The 22,476-nt window shown below is 43.0% G+C and overlaps 1 protein-coding gene across 2 annotated transcripts in view; it reads left to right on the top strand.

Moving 5' to 3' along the window:
- Positions 1 to 6,612: 6,612 nt before the first annotated feature.
- usp54a (ubiquitin specific peptidase 54a) overlaps positions 6,613 to 22,476 on the top strand; it is a 43,127-nt gene continuing 27,263 nt past the window's right edge. Inside the window, exons 1-2 of one of the 2 annotated variants that reach the window (XM_081350655.1) lie at positions 6,613 to 6,771; positions 21,047 to 21,641. In XM_081350655.1, the coding sequence (XP_081206781.1) occupies positions 21,495 to 21,641 (147 nt within the window). In that variant the 5' untranslated portion in view covers positions 6,613 to 6,771; positions 21,047 to 21,494. The remainder of the gene's footprint in view (positions 6,772 to 21,046; positions 21,642 to 22,476) is intronic. The other variant, XM_081350656.1, reaches the window with a different exon arrangement.

The raw sequence follows: 22,476 nt of genomic DNA, 5'->3' as shown, positions 1-22,476 counted from the left end.
ATGGATGACCCTCCCATAAATGTCAGTGTAAACATTTCTGTTTACATTTCTGCTGATTGCTTTCCCTGTAAACTTATTTCCTATTATTACTGTATTTAGTATGCTTCCTAAAATGACTTGTTTAGGTCAGTTATAAAGCCCTGTTGCACATTAGCTAGTCTTAAAAGACTGGTGTCTAAACACAAGAGACTTCCTCAGACTCTCTCAGATGTAATTAAGGGAGGCCCTGCACTTTTTAATCTGCTGGCCGGTTTATTTAATATCTCATTGTGGGGTGCATGTGAACTATTTGCTGTTCCCATAGAAAAGATTCACAGTAGCTTAAACAAATAATTGGATTTGGAGGCACCCATCCGAACATTAATTGAAGCTGACAGTGTATTTGACATACAGGGTCATTACACAGTGTGTTTAAACCATGACATGACCCCCTATAGGCTGTAATGCTGGTATAAGGGACATTACGATGTTAACTAGGCAATTATGATGTCAGGTAAAAAGACTCAATTTGTTACAAACACTGGTTGACCTTGTTCCGAATAGGCGTCTGTGAGTCATTGAATAGGATTTTTTTTTTTTTTTTACTCCCTCTTATTCTTTCTCTCTCTCCCTCCCATCTGTTTCTGCTTATATCTCTGTGTATTATTGAAAAAGCTTGAGTCACGGGCATTCCTTGAAAACCATGAAATTTCTACACAGCCATGAAGACATGGAGTTGTGGGTTGCTGTAAGGAAGTCCACACCCTGAATGCCTAAGCCACCCAAAAATGAGAGCCTCCTGGAGACTTAACTTTGCTAAAAACTACGGTCTTCTTTTCTGATATGAAAAGAACGGCATAACCCAAACGATTTTGACCCAGACAGGCTTTAAATAAAAAAAGACAATATCCACCTTCTTATCTCTGGCATAATAATTTCATGGTTGAGGCCACAGTGTTTATATAGATGATAAAGAATAGTGACGCTTCAGCAGCCAGGTTCAAGCTTGGAAACATGCTGAGAGACAGAAATTCTGAGAAAGGCACCCATTTGAAACACCAGACTATTTTTAACCCTCCCCCAGAATTCCCATGGGAGCACAGCGCACATTTGTGAATGGCTACTGTATTCTGTGCCATTGGTGCTGTGTGTGTACTACCAACCACCCGAGGAGACGCAGCGCACATATTGACGGATGCAGTTGAGCAATCCAAATTTAACCCTCTGATTGGGGACACTTTTGTTGCATAGTGACAATGTGAACAGGTCAGCCATGAGGATAACTATTGATATGTGGCTGGTTTTGTGTTTATTTGCCAGGGATAAAACTATCTTTGCTCCTGGATATTGTGTTCCTATTTTTAGTTTAAGTTTAAAAGTTTTACTTTATTCATGTCGTTTCTATTCTATAATGCTCCATTTAAGATTATTCTTAGATCTTAGAATTATGGTTAGACAGTTTTGTGCATTATTCAATTTTGTTCAATTACAATGTGCTGCTAAGGTGTTTCTACTAGTGTACGTATTTATTCATCATTCTTTCAGGTTATTTTGTCCAGAAAATGGCATTTAAATTGGCTTAATAGAAAATAAATTTGATATCTTGCATAGGCACTCCTGTTGCAGTGGATAAATGCCCACACCAATATGAAAGCCACAATTAAGGGCAAATTTAGTGGTACCTACATTCTTTTATTTTATTTTATTTTAATGCAAATGACATCTTATGATAGATCTTGAGTTAAGGTTGTTGAATGTCTTAATGTGAATGGCAGATTAAGATTATAGATGACAGGTTCTTAATGTTTAAATACTTTAGTTTTAATGATGTAATTAGCAGATCTCTAAGAAAAGCTAATCTCTTAATAACAGATTTTCAGGACAAATTAGTGATAAAATTAGACCATGTCGCCCTTTCATTGTCCATCCATGCAACAGCGCCACTCTATTATGGCAAAGAGGATTACAGCCAAAAATGTCCCATATGGCATTCATTGATGTTTCTGGCTATTTCAGTTGCTAATTTTAAGTGACATTTTAGGGGTTTAATCTTATAAACATGTGGGCTTATATTAATAAGCATCAATACAAGCCAATGTTTATAAAATATCTATTTAGATATTGTCGTTTAAGAGTGTCAGCTGATTAATATAAAATGTCTGTCATTGTTTTTTTTGTTTTTAATTAATCCTGATGCATAGGCAATGACACACAAACACAAGACCTCAAGACATTACATAATATTAATGGTCATTCTTTTTTCTATTTGACTGACTGGCTCTATATTCTGTCTCTGTTAAATGTCTCAAGTAATATTTGCTATCTGAGTTAGGTCATGTTTGTCTAAAACACACTGTTTGGCATCGGCTCACATGACCGAGTCTGTCCAAACATAATGTTCTTTATGAGTTGTCACATGGTTTTTTGTGGTACCCTGTCTGTCCCTTTAAAGGCAGAAAGGTGGGAGGAGCTTCCTGAGGAAACAGGTGTGTGCTGATAGGGATGATGTCATTGTTTCAGAATCACCTGGAAAAACCTGCATGATTGTCAGCAAGATATACACATTCCAGCTGCTCCCGACCGGATCACAGATGTCTGCCAGACAGGCACTGTAAGTACAGGATAAAACCTTATAAGAAACTTCTTTTGTCAGCCTGAGGGTTTGTTTTACAGTTTTACGGGAACCGTACACCAGAGAGCTGTAGCTGACAGGTGCGATTGCAGTGTTTTAAACATTTAGTGGCTTCATTCTGGCTTTTTCATCTTTAAAGAGGACATTCGGGTTCTGTTTGTGTTGATAATGAACAATGCTTTCAGCACTAGGCTGTGTATGGATGTCATCATAGATTAACAGTTCGGCTTTTTCCTTGGAGTTGTGACCCTGTAAAGTTTTTACTTTTAGACAGTTTAACTCGGTCTTTGTCACCGCACAGATTTATTTAAGCTGTGTTCTATGCCATGGTCCGCTTTGCTCAGATCTGTTTTAAATACCATGAGCTGTTGTGCTTTTTCAGAATATGAAAAATGAGACCTAGAGCAGATAGGGATCCACTGCAGGAAATTGCTGAAAATATTAGGGCTCAGAAACATGCTATGAAAACTGGTGAAGAAGTAAACAATGAAATTCCAATAGTGACCTATTTTCAATTCTGGTGTAGTATTTATGGAGCAGGTGTAGTTTTAGTCAGACAATGAGTTTATACATAAGAAGCCTTTTTGCCCTCTGATGTCATTGCGGTGTGAGATAATACTTGACAACAGCCCTTGTGTTGGGCAATCACATGACCGAGTGAGTAAAGCATGCCTCGCTGTCTGGGAGGTGTCACTCAGCGAGGATGATGTCATTCAGGAAGTAGATCAAGTAAAGCAGGAATAGTTACTCAGACCTCTGAATCACCCGGATGGTCACTCACTCCATTTTTAATGATTGATGTGAATGCAAATGTGTTTGGGTTATTGTTCTGGGGTTTAGATGTGAAAACTTAGTACCTGGAAGTACATGTCTCCCCTCTCGCTTCTCTTCCTCTTGCCAAGAAAAGTGGGTTATACATTTTTATGCAAATCAACAGCTACAATAAATTGTAGCCAGTGTGCCCCAAAACTGAATAAGTGATAAATAAGTGACATGCTTTTTATAAGCACTGTAAATTTTGAAGGTAAATGCAGTGATACTGTATTATAGTTTGTTATTTAAATATCAACCAGGAAGAATAGATAACATCTCTAATGGACATTAGAAGGTCAACAAGTCATTTTTGCTTGCTAACATTTTCATATGGGACTTTTTCTTGTCCATGTTTTTGAAGCTAGTTAGTTTTCTCGTGCCATATGTTAAGTAACACTAATTATTACCACTATTCTCAAAAGAATTTAATGATTTTTCACTGGTTAAATACAAGTATTATTACCATGATGGGTGAGTGAAGATGCTGACATTTTGTGTCTTGTTTGCTATAATTCCCCAACCAAACTCAATTTTTTTTTTCTGGGACAATAATGGGGGCACAATCACCATTAATGAATGCAGTTGTGAAGTTAGGACAACAATTTGTCATGCCTTTGGGACGGGGAAGGAAGCAAGTGGTGGAACTAGGAGTGCAAGCATTATGAATGAAACCTTTTGTTTTTGAACTTGAGCTTTTGTCTTTTCAGTGAATAGCCCATTGTGGGAAACGGTATGGCTTTTCCCTCTTAAATTGATACAAAAATATTGTTGTTGGTTTTTTTTTTTCCCCTTTTTATTGTTATTATTTTGAGGGAGGTTTTTTCTGTGAAAAAATTGTTAGTGATTATGTTGGATTGTGGGATTTAGTTTCATAATGTTTTTTTTTGTGTGTGTGTGGTGTGTGATTGATTCTCGTGTGTGTGTCTCTTTGTGTTTTATTCCTGTGCAGACTGGAAGATGTACAGTTTTTTTTTTTTGGTACATGTTTTTATTTTTTATTTTAGTTTACATTTTAAAATCCATTTCTGTGCAGTGATGTGTAAGAACAGTAGCCTCGTTTCTGTCTGTAATAGAATGCACTAGAACCTGTTTGGTTGGTTCAGCACAAACATCTCAAAAATCTCTGACAACACAAAATGCCATTTGTGAAATGATTAGTGAGATTTTTTGAGACAAAACGTATATTAAATGCATGTCAGAAGTGGCCTTCATTATGGTTTATGGGCTTCTGATGTTCATGCTTTGGTGTGGTCAAATCTTTTTCATACTTAAAAGTCCATACAGTCACCACATCAGTCTGTTTTTCAGAAGAAAAAGCCTTTAACATCTGCCAATGTAAAGTTCAGTGTGGACTGGCCCTCCCTTCCCTTCCTTCCTCTGTGTGGCCACTGAAAACCAACTATGAGTTTAGACTGGCTCTCTGTGAAAAAGCATTGCATACTCTTATCAGCCAATGGAAAATCTGGGTGTTGACGTAACTTTTTGTTTTGACCACATTTGGTCATGTCATGAATGATATCCATTTAAATCTTGATTCAATATTACAGCAGAAATGTATTAGCATATACTTGATGAAAATTTAAGTTCTACCAAAAATGAACTGTCATCATTTCCGCACCCTCATATTGTTTCAAACCTGTTTTCATACAGGTTTGAAACTACATTAGGGTGCGGAAATGATGACAGTTCATTTCCAAAAACCTTCTTTTGTGTTAAGCAAAAGAACTTAATTCATGAATTAAGTTCTTTTGCTTAACACAAAAGAAGATAAAAAAAAAAATAAAAAAAAAGAATGTTCATATTCAAACGGTTTTGGTGACTATTGACGTCGATTGTATAGACAAAACTAACAAACACTTCAGACATTTCTCAAAATATATATTTTTTTATGTGCACAGAAAAAAGAAAGTTTAATTTTTGGGTGAACTATGCCATTAAAGAGTTAAATAGTGTTGTTGTGAATACATTCTCAGTCATTTTTTTCTGATGTTTAATAGAAGTAGTTTCTCAATCGGTGACACTCGTCGTATGTTTTTAATAATGAGTCTTGATGGGAGCTGCTGGCTGCTTTCCAGGTTAAACTGTTCTTATGGCCCTGTTAATTATCTCTGGGTGGAGGAAGTAACTTGCCCTACACCATGTTATTTTCATGCATTCAGTCAGCAGTCAGTCAGTTAACAGCTTGGGAATTGTAAAATTGCTGTTTTTTTGATGCATGGTGCCTGTCATCAGTGTCTGAAGAGTACCCCCCCACCACCACCACAACCTTTTTTCTGTAAGTTATGTGTTTATTCTCAAAGAACCTTGTCACTTAAGCTTAAAATAATAATTTAGCATAATTTCAATATATGGAGGATCTATGTATTGAAATTTGACAGTTAAGTCACAAACCAGTAACGCTCTCATTAAATCCAGAGAATCCTCTATGAATCTCTGTCTGACCGACAGCTCTGTGACAATGATTTATTAACTCCAGTATAATTCATAAACCGTCAGTACATAAAGTATGGGAATTTGGATGCATCTCATGATTTATGTAGCCTATAAGTGGGAGGGACAGTCTTATAAAGAGCATTTGATTTGACAAATATATGAAGACCTGCGAGGCAAAAGCCTCTAAAAGCCACCTCTGTCAAAAATGAGATGATAATATTGAGTGAATGCTCTCCGCACGTAGTATACGTCCATTAAAAATACTTCTCACTTCAAACTCACTAAATCTCGGCTTCAGCCCATTCAGAAATGCCGTAGGCTACTTGGGTAGAAACCTATAGGAGCCTGATAAAAATGTTAGTATTAAACAAAAACTTTAGATGGACTTAGAGACTTTTGCATCTGAAGTCTTCATATGCAGAGTGAGTAATTGACTTTTGTATTTTCTCATATAAGGGAGGGACTATAGGCTACAATTTAAATGCATGTTAAAATGTAGGTTTTTCTTTCAACATTTAAGTGTACACTGTCGTAAATATACCCCCAAAGCTAAAATATATGGACTAAAAGCTATAAAACTCCTGCTATTATTTCATGGAGTGTTTAAATCCATAAACGCATCCTTTTTCATGGGTGGGCATTGCTCAGTAGTTCACCCGCCCCCATTTAGTGTGTGTCGGGGGGGATTTGGGGGGTGCAGGGGCTGCAGGTAATAGCGCCACCCCTCCCCCGCCCGTCCGGTCTGTGTCTGCATTATCACAGAGCTCAATGAACGCGCGCGGTGATTTATGTGCTGAGGAGAATCCGGAGCTCGAGAGGATACCGGTAACTGAAACTAACGGTCCCGTTGTCAAGTAATAAACCGGAGGTTTCCACTCACAACTTTTGTATGGACGTACATTTGAAAGAAAAGGGTGAGTTTTACAAACATTTTCTTAAACGAAAAGTTTAGGAAGATAACGTTAGCTCAGGCATTCCTCACAGGATTTGGTTCGGAAGAGTATTGTTCCTGAATCCCTATGGAGCAAAGCTGGGAACGTAGATGAAGGCTTCAGAGAGAAACATTCAGAAGAAATGTCGTTTTCACATACAAGACATGTATATCGTTACTTGTTTCTGCGTGTGCGGAAACTTGTGAAGAAATGTTTGTTTAATAGAAATATGTTGGCTTGACCTAAGCGAACTAAAGCTAACTTAACGTTAGAAGGTGAAAACGGCAGCGCTAATAACTTAAATACAGCATCGATGTTTCAGAGAGTGTTAGGCTATGTACATCGTGAGAAAGTTCAACTTGAACGCGACAATATAACAAGTGTTTAACGTCTGAACGTGTGTGCTGTGATTTAATGTGAGAGAAAAATCTTGAAACCCTTCGAAGAAAACCTTTGTCTTGCTTTAGAAACCTGTTGAGTGCCTAAATAGTGTGTGGTTGTTATAGTTATGCACCTCCTCAACTAACGTTAGCTGCTAGATCATTATATCAAGTTACTTATTGTTCTAAGACAGTTACTCGTTTCCTTTTAGTTAATTTTTATCTCATGGAGGAATCTGTGTTGACATGAGGAACTTGACTATAACACTGAAGTAGCCAGTATGTTATATGTAACAGATTTATTTCCGAACATAAACAATTTTCAATAACTTTGTTGTACATACAATTTGTATAATTTACAATATTTCAAGATTTAATTGAAATATGTATGGAAATTAACAATTGACTAGGTGTGTCACTGAACAATAAAACCGAATTTTAACATAAAATTAGAATTAGGATAGCTGAAAACCTAAGAGAACAGGTAACGTTAAAGCAGTAAAACAATGGTGAAACCAGAATAAAAATATTCATCATTCTGAACTTGAAAATACAGAATTATAGTATGCATAGCCTATAAATAATGTAATCCCCTTTTTACTGGTAAAATTTTGCTTTATTAGGACCCACAAATATTGCCCCATTGCATTTTTAAACATTATATTCAACATTAAATATAGTAGTTTAATGTAGTACTGTTACTGAAAATCTGTAAACTTGATTTTTTTTTTCTAATGCAGTACACTTGCACTTTCAATGCAGGCATTCGTTGAATCTCTTTTACACAGACAAGCCACCTGGGCAGATTAATGCACTTTCCTGATGAGAATAAAGAATCTAAAAACGCTTTGAATCATCAAACCTAAAAACGCAATATGGTGAGTTAAATTATGTTTTCACTTCAGGGAGAGTCACTTTAAATTGTTGGCGCTTTCACTTTGAGGAAAGCGTGTCAAAATGACTATTCCCAAACTGTAAATGGTTAGTTCATCCAAAATTTTTAATTATCTCTTCATTTACTCCCTCTCATGAACACAGGGACTGAAAAGACCTTTTGTCACAGATATTCTTGTGATACCAATGTCATTAAAATACCAAGAGTTTGTTGGATTATTTGTTGCAGTCTTAATATTCAAAATGTTTCGGCCCTTTTGAGTGGAAGTGCCCCAAACTGAAAGTGCCTCCCATAATTTAAAATGTAGTAGACTCGTTCGGAAAAAGGTGGACTGGCTGCTCAAGACTAAAGACTGGCTGCTAAACCTTTGCAGCCCAGCTCTGGTAGTCACATGTGTAATTGCACTGATGTGAAATCTGGCTAAACCCTTGGCCGAGTCAGCTTCAGATCAAACAGACCACACTAACAGGCTTTGGCACACAAAAGAAAGTGTTCGTTGGGAAAAATCCTGTTGATAGTAATGCCACAGTAACGCAATGAGCGCTAAGAGTTCCTGTATACTGTTTGTGCTGAGTTTTATGAAAAATGTTGTAACAATGTTAACGGTTCAGATAAGGAGGATGCCTAACCCTAACTGAAAACACTATTCATATTACGATACTTTGGCTTATTAAAGAGCCTACAAAACTTTAAAACTGAACATAATTGCAGGCTGTCAGTCAGTGCAGTTATATTATGCCAGCAGGTGGCGGCAAGGGACTGTCTCTGTGAGTGAGTCATCAAAATGTTCATTCAACTAAAATGCTGATTCATTCATGAATGAAAAAAGGTGTTGAATGATTGATGAGCAACACGTCACCTGGGTAATGCTAATGTTTCACTTCATAGAGATCACTGGCATTGATTTAATGCATTGAACAGCATGACGCCAGTCATGGGAAATCCCCTTAAACGTTGAAATTATACTACGACAAAGATATCGCTTTCAACTTTTGACAACTGATGGCAAACTGATTTTTTCACGAATATGACTTGGATCTAAAGAAGGACAGATGCAGTTAATCACACACGCTCAGTTTCCCTATTGCTGTCTGCTCTCTGTGTGTGTGTGTGTGTGTGTGTGTGTGTGTGTGTGTGTGTGTGTGTGGCGGAGCTGCTTGAGCCCTGAGACCGAGAAAGCAGATGACCGAGGCAGCAAATCAGTTTCGCAATCGATTGGAGCATCCCTAATTGAAACCATTTAAAAATCATAATATTGCATAGTGATATTGTGAAATCAATCAAAAGTCTGCAATTCAGTTAAATAAATATATGTCCTGCGGGTTTCAGGGTGAAGAGCAACATTTTTTTTTCAACATTTTGCTGGTTATTCGACACATTTTTAAATCTGATGATCAGTTCTGTGGGGATGTGCACTGATGGAGAAGCCTGTCCATTGACTTCATCCTGCAGGTATAATGGCATGAAAGTCGTCATTGTGCAGCCAAACATAGACAACCATTTTTTTTTATTGCACTACTTTATTGTGCGGAACTTGGATTGTTTTTTGTGAGTGTATAAAAAAAAATCGAACCTGTTCTAACTAGAATACCGCCACCTTTCGAAATTCACTCGCTGGACTCCGTGTCCAGTCCTATGACATACTAACTACAAAAACGTACTGGTTACTTTCGTAACCTCGGTTCCCTTAGAGATAAGGGAACGAGTACTGCGTTGCAAACGCTATGGGAAAACTCCTTTTCTCGAGAATATTGAAGCCTTTATTTTAAAACGCATTTGCTACAGCACAGGCTAGAGCATCAGACCCACGTGAGTGAGCTGATAGGCTGTGCTGTGGGCAACTGCACGAACCAATGGCGGATAGACAGAAGCGCGCGAGCCAATCAGGGCGCTTGGCGCTCTGTCACTGTCAAGCGCGCGAAACTACACGTGACCATAACATATAAATACAGATAGAATCCGCCATTTGACAGGTATAATCGACTGAAGCGACAAACCTGCCATAAGAAAAATAGCACGGCAAGGCAACGCAGTACTCGTTCCCTTATCTCTAAGGGAACCGAGGTTACGAAAGTAACCAGTACGTTCCCTTACGAGAACGTTCTCTCGTACTGCGTTGCAAACGCTATGGGAACGTTTCCATTTAAAACGCCGTGCTATTAATCTTTTGGCCGCTCTGACTCACCAGAGTTCCGGGAAGTACAGAATAGCCAGGATAAAAAGAGACCGAACATCGGGCCCATCAATTATCCGTAATAAAGACTGGCCAGAGCCAGTCATTTAACCCACAAGGTGATAGCCGTGTGTTTAATATCAAACTAGCCTGGGTCAGCAGAGCCAGAGTCTAGACTGAAAAGACTGTAACTGCAAAGCAGGGACATTAAAGTTATAATTCATCGGATCTGGCCAGAGCCAGTCACTTAGCCCACAAAGTGAAAACCGTGTGTTCAATATCAACTAGACTGGGTCACAGAGCCAGTGTCTAGACAGAAGAACTGTAGCTACAAGCAAGGGCATTAAAGCTATAATTCAACAATGTGGACGGAGCGGATATCCGGCCGCCGCACATATGCTATAGATGGGAATACCCAAGTGACCATGGTTCAAAACTAGTCTGGATCCACAGAGCCAGAGTCTAGACAGAAAGAACGCATGTCTGCAGAGCAGGGACATCCAGCTTATAGAATCTCACAAATGTGGACGGAGCGGACCAGCCGGCCGCCGCACAAATGTCTTCAATGGGAATACCACTTGACCAAGCCCACGAAGAGGCAACACCTCTCGTGGAATGAGCTCTAACACCTATGGGACAAGAGAGGCCCAGTGAGGTGTAAGCCAGGGCAATGGCGTCAACTATCCATCTGGACAGTGTGGTTTTAGTGACCGGGAGGCCCTTGGATCGGCCCCCGAAACACACAAAGAGCTGTTCAGACTGTCTGAAAGAGGCCGAACGCTCCAGATAAATTCTCAAAGCTCTGACTGGGCAAAGCATGAGAGAATCGCTATCCTCCTCGGAGGAGGGGAGAGCTGACAGAGAAATAACCTGGGCTCTGAACGGAGTTGAGAGCACCTTAGGAACATATCCATGTCTTGGCCTAAGAATGACCTTGGAGTCAATAGGACCAAACTCCAGACAGGAAGCGCTGGTAGACAGCGCCTGTAAATCCCCTATTCTCTTTACTGACGCCAGTGCTAGAAGCAGGGCGGTTTTCAGAGAGAGAGACTTAGGATCAGCTGACTGAAGTGGTTCAAAGGGAAGTCCCTTAAGAGCCCGCAGGACCAAGGAGAGGTCCCAGGCCGGAACAGACGGTGGCCGAGGCGGGTTAAGCCTCCTGGCGCCCCTGAGGAAGCGAACTATAAGGTCGCTTTTTCCTAAGGAGGCCCCGGCTTCCAATACGTGAAAAGCAGCAATGGCTGCCACGTACACTTTGAGAGTGGAGGGGGAGCGACCCGCGTCCAACATCTCCTGTAGAAAAGACAGTACTCTTGGTACTTCACAAGTGTATGGGTCGAGGTCTCGAGCTAAACACCAGCTGGAAAACACTGACCATTTACTGAGATAGAGGCGTCTGGTAGACGGAGCTCTAGCTTCCTTTATAGTATTCAGGACGCCCTCTGGGAGGTTCTGGGGTACCCGTTGAGTGGCCATACATGTAGGGCCCATAAGTCGGGACGGGGATGCCAGATTGTCCTGTTGGCCTGAGTCAGGAGGTCGCGCCTCACTGGGATTGGCCACGGGTCTGCTACAGACAGCTGCATCAACTCTGGGAACCAAACCTGGGTCCGCCAGAGAGGAGCTACTAATAGCACTGCGCTTTTCGTGTTCCTGATCCGTTCGATGACCTGAGGGAGCATCGAGACCGGGGGGAACGCATAGAGAGGAAGGTTGGGCCAGTCGTGGGCCAACGCATCCCTGCTCTTTGAGAAAAAGATTGGGCATTGACAGTTGTCTTTTGAGGCGAAAAGATCTACTTCTGCCTTCCCGAAGACCTCCCAGAGTAGGAGAACTGTCTGAGGGTGGAGAGACCATTCCTCTGGGGGAACTCTGCCCCGAGAGAGCATGTCTGCTCCTGTATTCAACGTGCCTGGCACGTGAGCTGCCCTGAGCGAGCGCAGATTGGTGTGAGCCCATAGCAAGAGCTGTGAGGCTATGGCAAACAGGTTGCGGGACCTGAGGCCGCCCTGGCGATTTATGTAAGAGACCACCGACATGTTGTCCGTCCGTACCAACACGTGGTGTCCCGCCAGGTATGGGAGGAATGTTTTTAGGGCTAGAAAAACTGCTCTCATTTCGAGGCAGTTTATGTGTAGGCGTTTCTCCGAGCTCGACCAGAGGCCGGAGGCAGGCCTGCCCTCGTACAGAGCTCCCCAACCGGAGTTGGAGGCGTCTGTTGAAATCATCCTCCTCTCTGAAACTACCCCCATGCTTACGCCCTGCTGGTACCAGCTGGCGTTTTTCCAAGGGGCCAGGGCTTGAACACAGCGCTGGTCCACCTTGATAATCAAGTGGCCTGAATGCCAGGCGTGGGGTGGCACCAGAGGAGCCAGCCACAGCTGAAGAGGACGCATACGCAGTAGGCCTAGTTGGAGTACTGATGATGCAGAGGCCATCAGGCCAAGGATCCTCTGAAACGTTCTGAGGGGTACAAGAGAGCCCTCTATGAACGATGCCGTGAGCTGCTGAATCGTTAGAGCACGGGCCGGTGTGGGCCATGCTCTCATAAGTACGGAGTCGAGAACTGTTCCCAGGAACGTGATACGTTGGCTGGGCAACAGAACACTCTTTGCAACATTGACCCTGAGCCCTAGACATTCTAGATGGCTGAGGAGCCAGGCTTTGTGAGTATGTGACTCCGCCTCTGACTGGGTCAGTATGAGCCAGTCGTCGAGGTAGTTTAGGATGTGCATTCCCCGCTGTCTAGGGGGGGAGAGAGCTGCATCCATGCACTTCGTGAATGTACGAGGCGCTAGTGCCAGTCCAAATGGAAGAACTGTGTACTGGTATGTCTGCCCCTCGAAGGCGAATCTCAAGAATGGCCTGTGGTGGGGGTTCACTTGAATGTGAAAGTAAGCGTCTTTCAGATCTACTGAGAAAAACCAGTCGCCTGGGCGAATCTGCGCCAGGATATGTCTGGTCGTGAGCATTCTGAACGGCCGTGACATGAGAGCCTTGTTCAGATGTCTGAGATCTAAAATGGGTCTCAGGCCGCCGTCTTTCTTTGGAACAAGAAAGTATCGGCTGTAAAAACCTGACTCGCTCAGAGAAGGGGGGATCTTCTCGATGGCCCCTTTCGCCAGCAGACTTAACACTTCGGTGCGGAGGACATGACTCAATGTGCCCCTTACCGTGGTTTGTATAACCGTGCGAAAACGCGGTGGTCTGCGGGCGAACTGAAGCGAGTAACCATGCTTTATGATGTTCATCACCCATACTGAAACTCCGGGGATAGCTTGCCAAGCTAGAGCCCGCAGAGCTAGAGGCATTATCATATCTGGAACACCCAGAGTGGGGGGCTCGGACTGACATGTATGCATGTGAGAAATTATGCTCGATTTGTGCTTTGTGTGGGTCGCTGTTAAAACAGCGTTTGTTTGCAGGGGTGCGTGACATGTGACGGGCCCATGAACTGCATTTAGAACTGCTGCAGCCGCCTGAACTGAAGAGGGAGCCGTGAGCAGTAGTCGAGCGATTTTTGGGGCTGGTCCGGCCGCAGCGGGACAGTGACCCCTCTTTGTGCCGGTTAGGACGGCTTCTTGGGCTCGTGATCGAGCGTCAGCTTCGGCCGCTGGCCCTGGCGCTTAGGGAACGGGAACCGTTTCGCTGGCTTCATGTGCTTACTGGTCTCAGCCGCTGGGCGGGGCTGGAGGACCTGGGACACCACTTTCTCAGGTCGCGGCGTGCTCTTGGGGCGCCGTTGGACTGAGCTGGAGCGCTTTGGTAGAAAGTGTCTCATGGCGCTGGAAGCCTTCTGAGCTTCAGTGAAGCGATCGGCGAAGCCGCTGACAGATGGGCCGAAGAGACCTGAGGCTGTGACGGGCGAGTCGAGGAAGGCAGATTTATCCGCGTCCCTGATCTCGGTTAAGTTTAGCCAGAGGTGGCGCTCCATTACCACTAGGCTGGCCATATTGCGGCCCAGGGCTTGAGCGGTGGTCTTCGTGGCCCTCAGTGCCAGATCCGTGGCACTCCTGAGGTCTTTAAATGTGTCTGGGTCCGGGCCTGACTCATCCATGGAACGGAGAAGTTTGGCCTGGAAGGCTTGAAGCGTCGCCATGGCGTGAAGTGCAGAGGCGGCTTGACCGGCGGCAGCGTATGCGCGGCTGGCAATGGCCGAAGTAGTTCTGCACGGCTTAGAAGGGTGCACCGTCTTAGACCTCCAACTACCTGCAGTGGGGGGGCATAAGTGTGCAGCGACCGCTTCCTCCAGTGGGGGGAGAGACACATATCCTTTCTCTTCAGCGCGTCAACAGTGGAGAGCGTAGAAGAGGCGGATGAGCGCGTTCGCGCTGAAAAGGGCGCGCGCCAGCATTTTGTGAGCTCTTCGTGAACCTCAGGCATAAATGGAGCGGCGCACTGACGAGGGGCCTGCTGGCGCCCCGGCAGGTACCATTCATCGAGGCGGCTTCTGGCGGGCTCAGCTGGAGAAAGCCAATCGAGTCCCAACTCGTCAACAGCGCGAGACATGACACGGAGAAGTTCGGCGTCAATGCTCGCTCGAGTATCAGAAAACTCTAGCTGAGAGGGGGGGGCGGGGTCCGCGGAGCCCGACCAATCCTCGCTCTCAGATGCCGCCATAGAAAGTGCGTCATCGACGTCATCCGGAGATGCGCCGAAAGAGACGAGTCCAGCCGCTTCAGACGAGGGGCGCTGCTCGCTCCGAGAGAACAGGACAGGCGAAGAAGGCGTGGGCGAGGCACGAGGAGAAAGGCCCGGCGTGCACTCGCTAAACTCACCGCGCTCAGGACGCCTCTGATCGCGCCGCTTCTTCCTACGGGGCTCGTGGGGCGCCGAAGACGGAAGGTGGGCGGAATCGGTCACCGTCGAAGACAGCCTTGAACGGAGAACGGAGACAGGCATCCCGTCGCAGAATTGGCAGCCGCCTTTCATGAGCGCTGCCTCGGCGTGCTCAGGGCCGAGGTAGGCCGCACACTGGGTGTGTCCGTCGGATGCATGCAGGGAGACCCCGCAGCTCTCACAGATGGAGAGAGGCATTATGCCGCGCTGTGAAAACAGCGGTTTGCTCTTTTAGATAAATATGCAATGAAAAGGATATAATTTTTCGTCGGATGCCACAGGGAAACGCTCAGCTGGCGAGATGCCGGGATGCGAAGCTGTTCCGCTGGACGGCTTTTCCACGACGAGGGCTTCTTACGACCGGAGAAAATCAGCGACGAGGTGAGTCGAGCTGAAGGAGATTAAATCTGTCAAATGGCGGATTCTATCTGTATTTATATGTTATGGTCACGTGTAGTTTCGCGCGCTTGACAGTGACAGAGCGCCAAGCGCCCTGATTGGCTCGCGCGCTTCTGTCTATCCGCCATTGGTTCGTGCAGTTGCCCACAGCACAGCCTATCAGCTCACTCACGTGGGTCTGATGCTCTAGCCTGTGCTGTAGCAAATGCGTTTTAAAATAAAGGCTTCAATATTCTCGAGAAAAGGAGTTTTCCCATAGCGTTTGCAACGCAGTACGAGAGAACGTTCTCGTAAGGGAACTGTTTACTTAGACTTGAAAATAGCTGACCTGCAGTTTTCTGCCATTGCTTGTTTTCAACTTTTTGAATTGGATGGCTCCTTTGTTTCTGTGGCCTTATGGGACATCCAACTCATCTGACTATGCTTTTACAGGCTCTTTAGCTGGGATGTATGCATATTCAGAAAAATGATTTGCATAGATTGATTTGTTGAAATGACACTCCAGATTATTTAAAAATTATTAAAAATTATTAAAAAAGTTTCATTAACTTGTGTTAGTTACAGCACTGAAGCTAATCCTGATGTGACTGCGGTGAACTGACAGGCTAAATTTGCCCTATGGTTGCATTCTCCGTCTTACTCTGTGCTGTGAAGAGAGAGCTTGTAGCGTACTGGCCCAGATTCAGGTGGCCTCAAAGCTTCACAGATGGTACGAGGGAAATGCAGTTGCTTGTGCCAGGGCAAAGTGATGCTCACTAGCTCATGCTTACAGGAGAATGACTAAACTCTCCAACCATGGGTCACATCCTCTGATCCCTTGGTATGTGATCTATGCCATGTCATGGCATGCATTTATTCAGTATCTTTTGTATAACATTTTTTTTTTAATTTTTTTATTTTTTATTCTTAAAGGTGCAGCAAGCAATTTCTGGTGAGCGCTGTTGATTTTTGAAATCATCAAAACAAATACACCCCTACCCAAAAGGACCTCTACCCCATCACATTCACATATATGCTATTCAACACAGGCAATGACTATTGCGGAAACTGCGGTGCCTACCGGGCATGATGTCATCAATAAGTGAAAGCAATATGTGTTACAATGTTAATTCATGTTGAATGTCTAATTGTTTAGCTCCTCTACTCCTTCGATGGCAAAGTCATCCCTTCCATCCCAAAAAAACAAACATGTTTTCATGAACAGCCCCCTACATAACACTATAGTCCAAGTAACTAATTTATTACAAATGTTACAAGATTAAGGGGTTATAGCTGTCACTAAAAGTGGAACAAAAAGAAAAAACATATTAGGAGTATGTTTTCTCACTTTTCGTACACACTTTGGGAGCCGATGCTTAAAACAGATGGGGGAGGAAGTTTAGACATTCCAGACTTATAATATTAATAATGCAAATGAACAAACAAGCGAAGATGACAAATGAGTATATTCAAGCAATAGTCGGCATGTCTTAGTTCTGTGAAACACAGCGAATCCTACGTATGAAGAAGAAATAAAGCAACCTCGGCGTCAGTTTTTAGTCCTTCACGTTCCTTAAGGTCTCTCCAGCCTGATCGAAACCCTTCTTTTAAAAGTTATATTCCCTGGCCTTTTCCTCTTTTGTATTTTCTCTGCCATCTCCCTTGTTCTGTTAATGTCTGTCTTGTGCACTGAGCTGTCTCTCCTCCCCCATCATGAGTATATACGCCCCTTGCTGCTGATTGGCTACAAGTGTGTTTTGGTGCTACAAGCATGTTTTAAAAATCGCTTACTGCGCCTTTAAGTCATTTTTGGAATAGTGCATAGAAACATAAGGACTCTGTTTGTGCCTGGCTGTATCTTGTGCTTGACCACCCTATGTGCTTGCACCTCATCCTTCCAAAAACAGCACCAGGTCTTGGTCTCCATGGCAACCGCAACCCACCCTGTCTTATTTCTGTTTAGTGGAAAATAACTGTGTTTCAGCCTGGACCTGTGCTTCCTCAGCACCGAGCTCCTGCTGCGGGATGATGTCAGCCTGGGTCTGATGGAGACAGTGGAGAGTGTATCATTCAGGGATGGGCCTGTTTCTGTTTCCTATCGCCCTACTTAACTTCTCTCAGACGGTAAAATAACCCAAGCCGCTAGCGTGAACATTCAAGGTTTACTTGTCCTTTTGCACTCCATAAGCGGCCTTTAATAAGTAGGTTAAGGCTGATTACGTAAGCAGAGTTATGTCTTATTAATATAATTATCTGGACAGAGAATATCCCAAACATAGCTTTTGCCGCATACAAGCCTGTCCACTATCTGTCTAAACAGCATTGTTCATTTGGCATCTGATGATAAGATGGCAAAAAGCCTCTGACGAAACAGCCTCTAAATCACTTTCACTAAAGTAAACTGTAGAGAAGCTTTGGCCAGATAGCTTGCTTGTTTATCATTCACTTTCAGTAATAGAAATGGGGTGCCAGGACTATCAGGCTCATCCAACTGCACTGTCGCCTGGCGACATGTTTCCCTCAAGCTTTTGTCCCTGTTGGATATTTTCTCACTGTTGTTTCAAGTGAAGGTTTGGCAAAGCGGTCGGTGTCAGACTGAGGTGTGAAGCTTCTCGCCAGTGAGACATTACAGACTCCATTAGTGCCACAAATGTGCCCTGCTGGATTGAAAATGTCAGATAGCTGCGTCAGAGGTGGTGGCTGGGAGGGATGGAATTCTCTCACCCCTGATGGCTAAATGGGCATCGCTGTTCCCGGCAGAGGCTATTATTGCAGGAATAATCCTGTGACACCTTATGTTAGATTTGGTCGGGGGATCCATCACCTTCGGCTTCTTGGCTTCTCATAGTGGTTTTCCTAAAATGGAAATGGTCTTGCTTGCATGATGATTTGCTCCGTATTGCAGATGAAGTTGATGCAGTTGACTTTTGTTCTCTTAGATCTCTTGTTCCTTGAGGCCTGCAGAGGCTGTTTGGTGCTCAGCATTGTTTGTCTGTATGAGGTGAACTGGTGGTTGAACTAGTGCTTGTTTATCAGAGATTGAGTGTGAGTGGAGCGTGTGATGGTGGAGCTTAAGACAGGCTAAAACATCATATCGTCACCTTCGTAAAATAATTGGCCAAGTCATTTTTTCAGGTTTCTCAGAAAACACAAAAAAATATTTTTTGTCAAAAATTGACTTAGGCAATTATTTTTTTGGAAGGTGACGATATGTAATTAGAGGCTTGCATTAGACACACACATATTGGCATGAATTGCATTTTATTTGACACCTCTCTATAATTAGAAAACAACAATCCACGTGTATATTATAGGGCCGTGTATCACCGAGAATCTGGTGATATGATATGCATCATGATACAATATCTTGCAATTATGTAAGAAAGGCTATATATTGCAATTTCTTATTTTTTTTTAAACTGTCATAAAGAACACCACCATATGCATAAAACCTGAGCAAATCTAAACGCTCAGCAGCGCGGAATCCAAACATGCAAACATGACTCTTGTCGATCTCTTTAGTGGTACCTTTTATGGTGGAAGCAAAATGAATCCACACTTCAGCTCTGAGCACTGTGGCGGGAGCTGGTATAATTCTATAGTCTTATGAGTTGGGTTTGCTAATGCTAACGCTAGCGATGCACTCTTGCGCTTCTCCCCTTCAAGTTACGTTCTGAGATTACACTGCCATCTAGCGGTCGATTTAAACTGAACACAAAGCCACGGACGTGAATCTTGGAGGTAAACAAATATCGACCGTGTTTTTGAGAATCGATATAATATCGCCAAATATAATATTGCGATATTCATGTGTATCGATATTTTATTACACCCCTAGTATATCCATGTTTTTGGTTTTTTTGAGGACATTGAGTGAATCTCTGAGACATGCTTGTTTATCTGCTTGTGGTTCACCAAAACCATGTTTACAAGAACATACTACAGTGCCCAGCAAGACAGTCTTAGCCACTGTCTGGGAGCTAATGAGGACCTTACAGTAGACGCTGCCAGTTCTGTTTTCTGCCAGACAGGATAATCCACCGTCTGATCAAGATAATCTGTCTGCTTGACCTGCCGTTCGACCTACTTCACCCCCTACTGACCAAGCAGAGGCACAGTACACAGCCTACCTGGGAAAAAGAACCCGCCATAAGTGCACATTTTTTGTGATGTCTTCAATGTTAAAGTACTTTCTACTATCCTAGATAAATGTGCAGAGACATCTAAGTAAGCAAATTTTTTTTTTGGTTGAATTCCCCAAAGAAAGTAAACTTTTAAGCTTTGTGGCACTTTTAACATTGCTCGGCTGCATGGCCCAGTGAGGTCAGTAATACCTGGAGAGAGTTATCAGTTAGCTTTCCTACTCATCACATGGTCACTGCTTCCCGTCAAAGCTTTGACAAATCTGTCTGAAAGACTAATGCAGATGAGTGTTTGAAAGAGGACATTATACCCTGTTGTTTATAGGCAAAGCATATTTTAAGAGCGAGTTTAGGCGTTAATGTGGTTTCAAAGCCATAAACACAGACACGGAATCCAGTGACATCAGCAGTGTAAGGTCAGCCGGTGACTCACAGCTGGATAAACACACATCCTGCTAGAATTACTTTCTACATTTCAGTCTCAATCAGTACTTTTTCTTTGTAAATATTTTTCTTCTGTTCATCAATTCTCTTCGGCTCTTGTCATCTTTGTTCCTTTCTGCCTTTTCCTGTCAGTCTGTGGTCCTCCCACCTCTCTTGTTTTATTCTGCGTTCCTTGAAAACTGCCCTCAAGTCTGCATTCGTTAAAAGCACATCAGACGGTGATGGAAATTTGCTAAACTCTTGAGAGGAACGGTTCTAAGCTGTGGCTTTTAAACTTCCTGCCAGGAGTTCGATGTAAAACCTAAATGTTGCAGGCAATGGATGTGGTCTTCTTTGGACGTCTTTCTAACCATAATGCAAGTGCACAGGCTGGCTGAGTGCTGCTAACATAGCTAAGGCCACCAGTGGGAGAGTGGTTTAAGACCTGTGATTATTTAATCACTTGTTGAGTTATGTCAGAGTGTTGTGTCTGGAAGGTCGACCTGTAAGTCATGTGTCAGTGCAGGACATCAACAGTCAGCTAAGGGATGTTCTTTATGCTGGCTTGGAGTGGGACAAACAGATAACAGATCCCTGACTGGGACCACAATGGAAATAAGCCCTAGGTATTTAGTGTGTTGTCCTGACTTTGGTTTTTTTGTTTCTTTTATAATGTATGGTGCAAAGCTGTATCGTATTTTAAAGAAAAGGGTCAAATAAAATCAATAAATCCTTGTCTGCTCCCAAGTGTTATTTTAGTCAGCAGGATGAGATCTGAGTCAGATTGTATAGGAAATTTCACAGCTATGGTCTTAAGACGTTACTGTTTGTGTTTTACTTGTTTTGAGTCTATGCTCACTTTCACAGAATTTTCATTTTTGGGTGTGCTATCCTTTTAAGGGTTCCTATGGTCATGGAAAACCTTGAAATATTAGGAAATTTGTTTATGATTAACAAAATAATTTTTTTAACAAAATTTGATTGAGTGTGAGATGTTAACATTTTTATTTATTTTTATTTTTTTCAGATATACAGTGTTGTGAAGATTCACGCCTTGTGACCTGTTTACAAGTAGGACAAGACTCTTGCCGTCAGTCTGCACACTGTTGCTTCTGTTTAATGGTGTAGCACAGAACGCAGTTGTGAAGATCACCACAGCTCCTACAACCCAAAAGTATAGTAGTGTGAAATTCCACAACCAAGTCCCAGAGAGCAGTTAATAAGGCCAAGAGGCAGCATTTGCTTTTTTTGTCTGATGCAAGAGGACAACAAGAAGCCAACACCATTGGATGAACGTTTCCCCAGTACAAATGTATATATTTTATATTTTCTGAATTGCAAAAACAGACCATTGAACTTTAAGAAATATTTGCATCTTTTGGATACAACACTAATGTATTTCCCCTCGGCTTTGGAAAGATGAACACGAGATTAAGCGGAGGGACGATTTAGAGTTTGCGCAGATTTCCTCCACCATGTCATGGAAAAGAAACTATTTTGCATCTGGCAGCAGTGGGTTACAGGGCATATTCACCCCACGAACCATGACATCAATCGCCCCCAGCAAAGGACTCATCAACGAGCCGGGACAAAACAGCTGCTTCCTGAACAGCGCTCTACAGGTAGGACGACATATGTTCATGCTATAAACACATCTTACATGTTACCTCCTTTTAATTTCAGAAATCTGATCAGGGACTTATAGTACAAATAGTTTCTCAGTTGAACACATGACTTTTGACACAAATTATTAGTCTTTATATGGTGCTTTTAGGGATGTATCTCAGATGCATCAAGTGACTCAGTGTGGTCTCTATTAAATTTTGCACACTTGGAGGAAAACCCACATGAGCTTGCCGAGATGTTTTCATCAACTGTTCGGATCTACTTTTGCTTTGTAGGCTGCAAGGATAAATATTTTGCATATTCTTTCATTAATTAATGACTTGTGTGTTGCGTGACCTCAATAGATGCTTCCTCTCATGGGCAAAATTGTGCTCCCCTCATGATTAGCCATTTAAAGCAACAAGTCAAGCGGCTAGATGCATATGGCAGCAGTAGGAACGGTGCACTGGCTCTTCACTCGTAGCTCTCCTCGCATGAGCGCCATTAGACAGAAACCACTGTGCCTTTTATCCATTGTGCTGCTCGTTGGAGCCTGCGTTAGATTTAGTGATGATTCAAGCACTGTCTGCACTAGACCCCACAAACAACTGTCAGACGCACACTGTCCTGGCCGGTAATTACCCTGCACAGCAACCTGCCATTACTCACCCTCTATTTTTGGATTACTGTATAATCAGCTATATGGAAATAAAGGGGCTTAGCTGGCTGATAATATGTCTAAAGCTACAAATTAGCCAGTCAGTTATGACTGGTTTGGGGGATTGGGTGTTTGAGGGAGTGTCGCGGCTGGATTGTCTGTTGCCATGAAGATTAACAATATGGCAAAACCCG

Source organism: Scardinius erythrophthalmus, assembly GCF_964197995.2.
Source record: "Scardinius erythrophthalmus genome assembly, chromosome: 21".
Taxonomy (NCBI): domain Eukaryota; kingdom Metazoa; phylum Chordata; class Actinopteri; order Cypriniformes; family Leuciscidae; genus Scardinius; species Scardinius erythrophthalmus.
The sequence above is the reverse complement of the archived record's forward strand: the minus strand, read 5'-3'. Positions and strand labels throughout refer to the sequence as shown.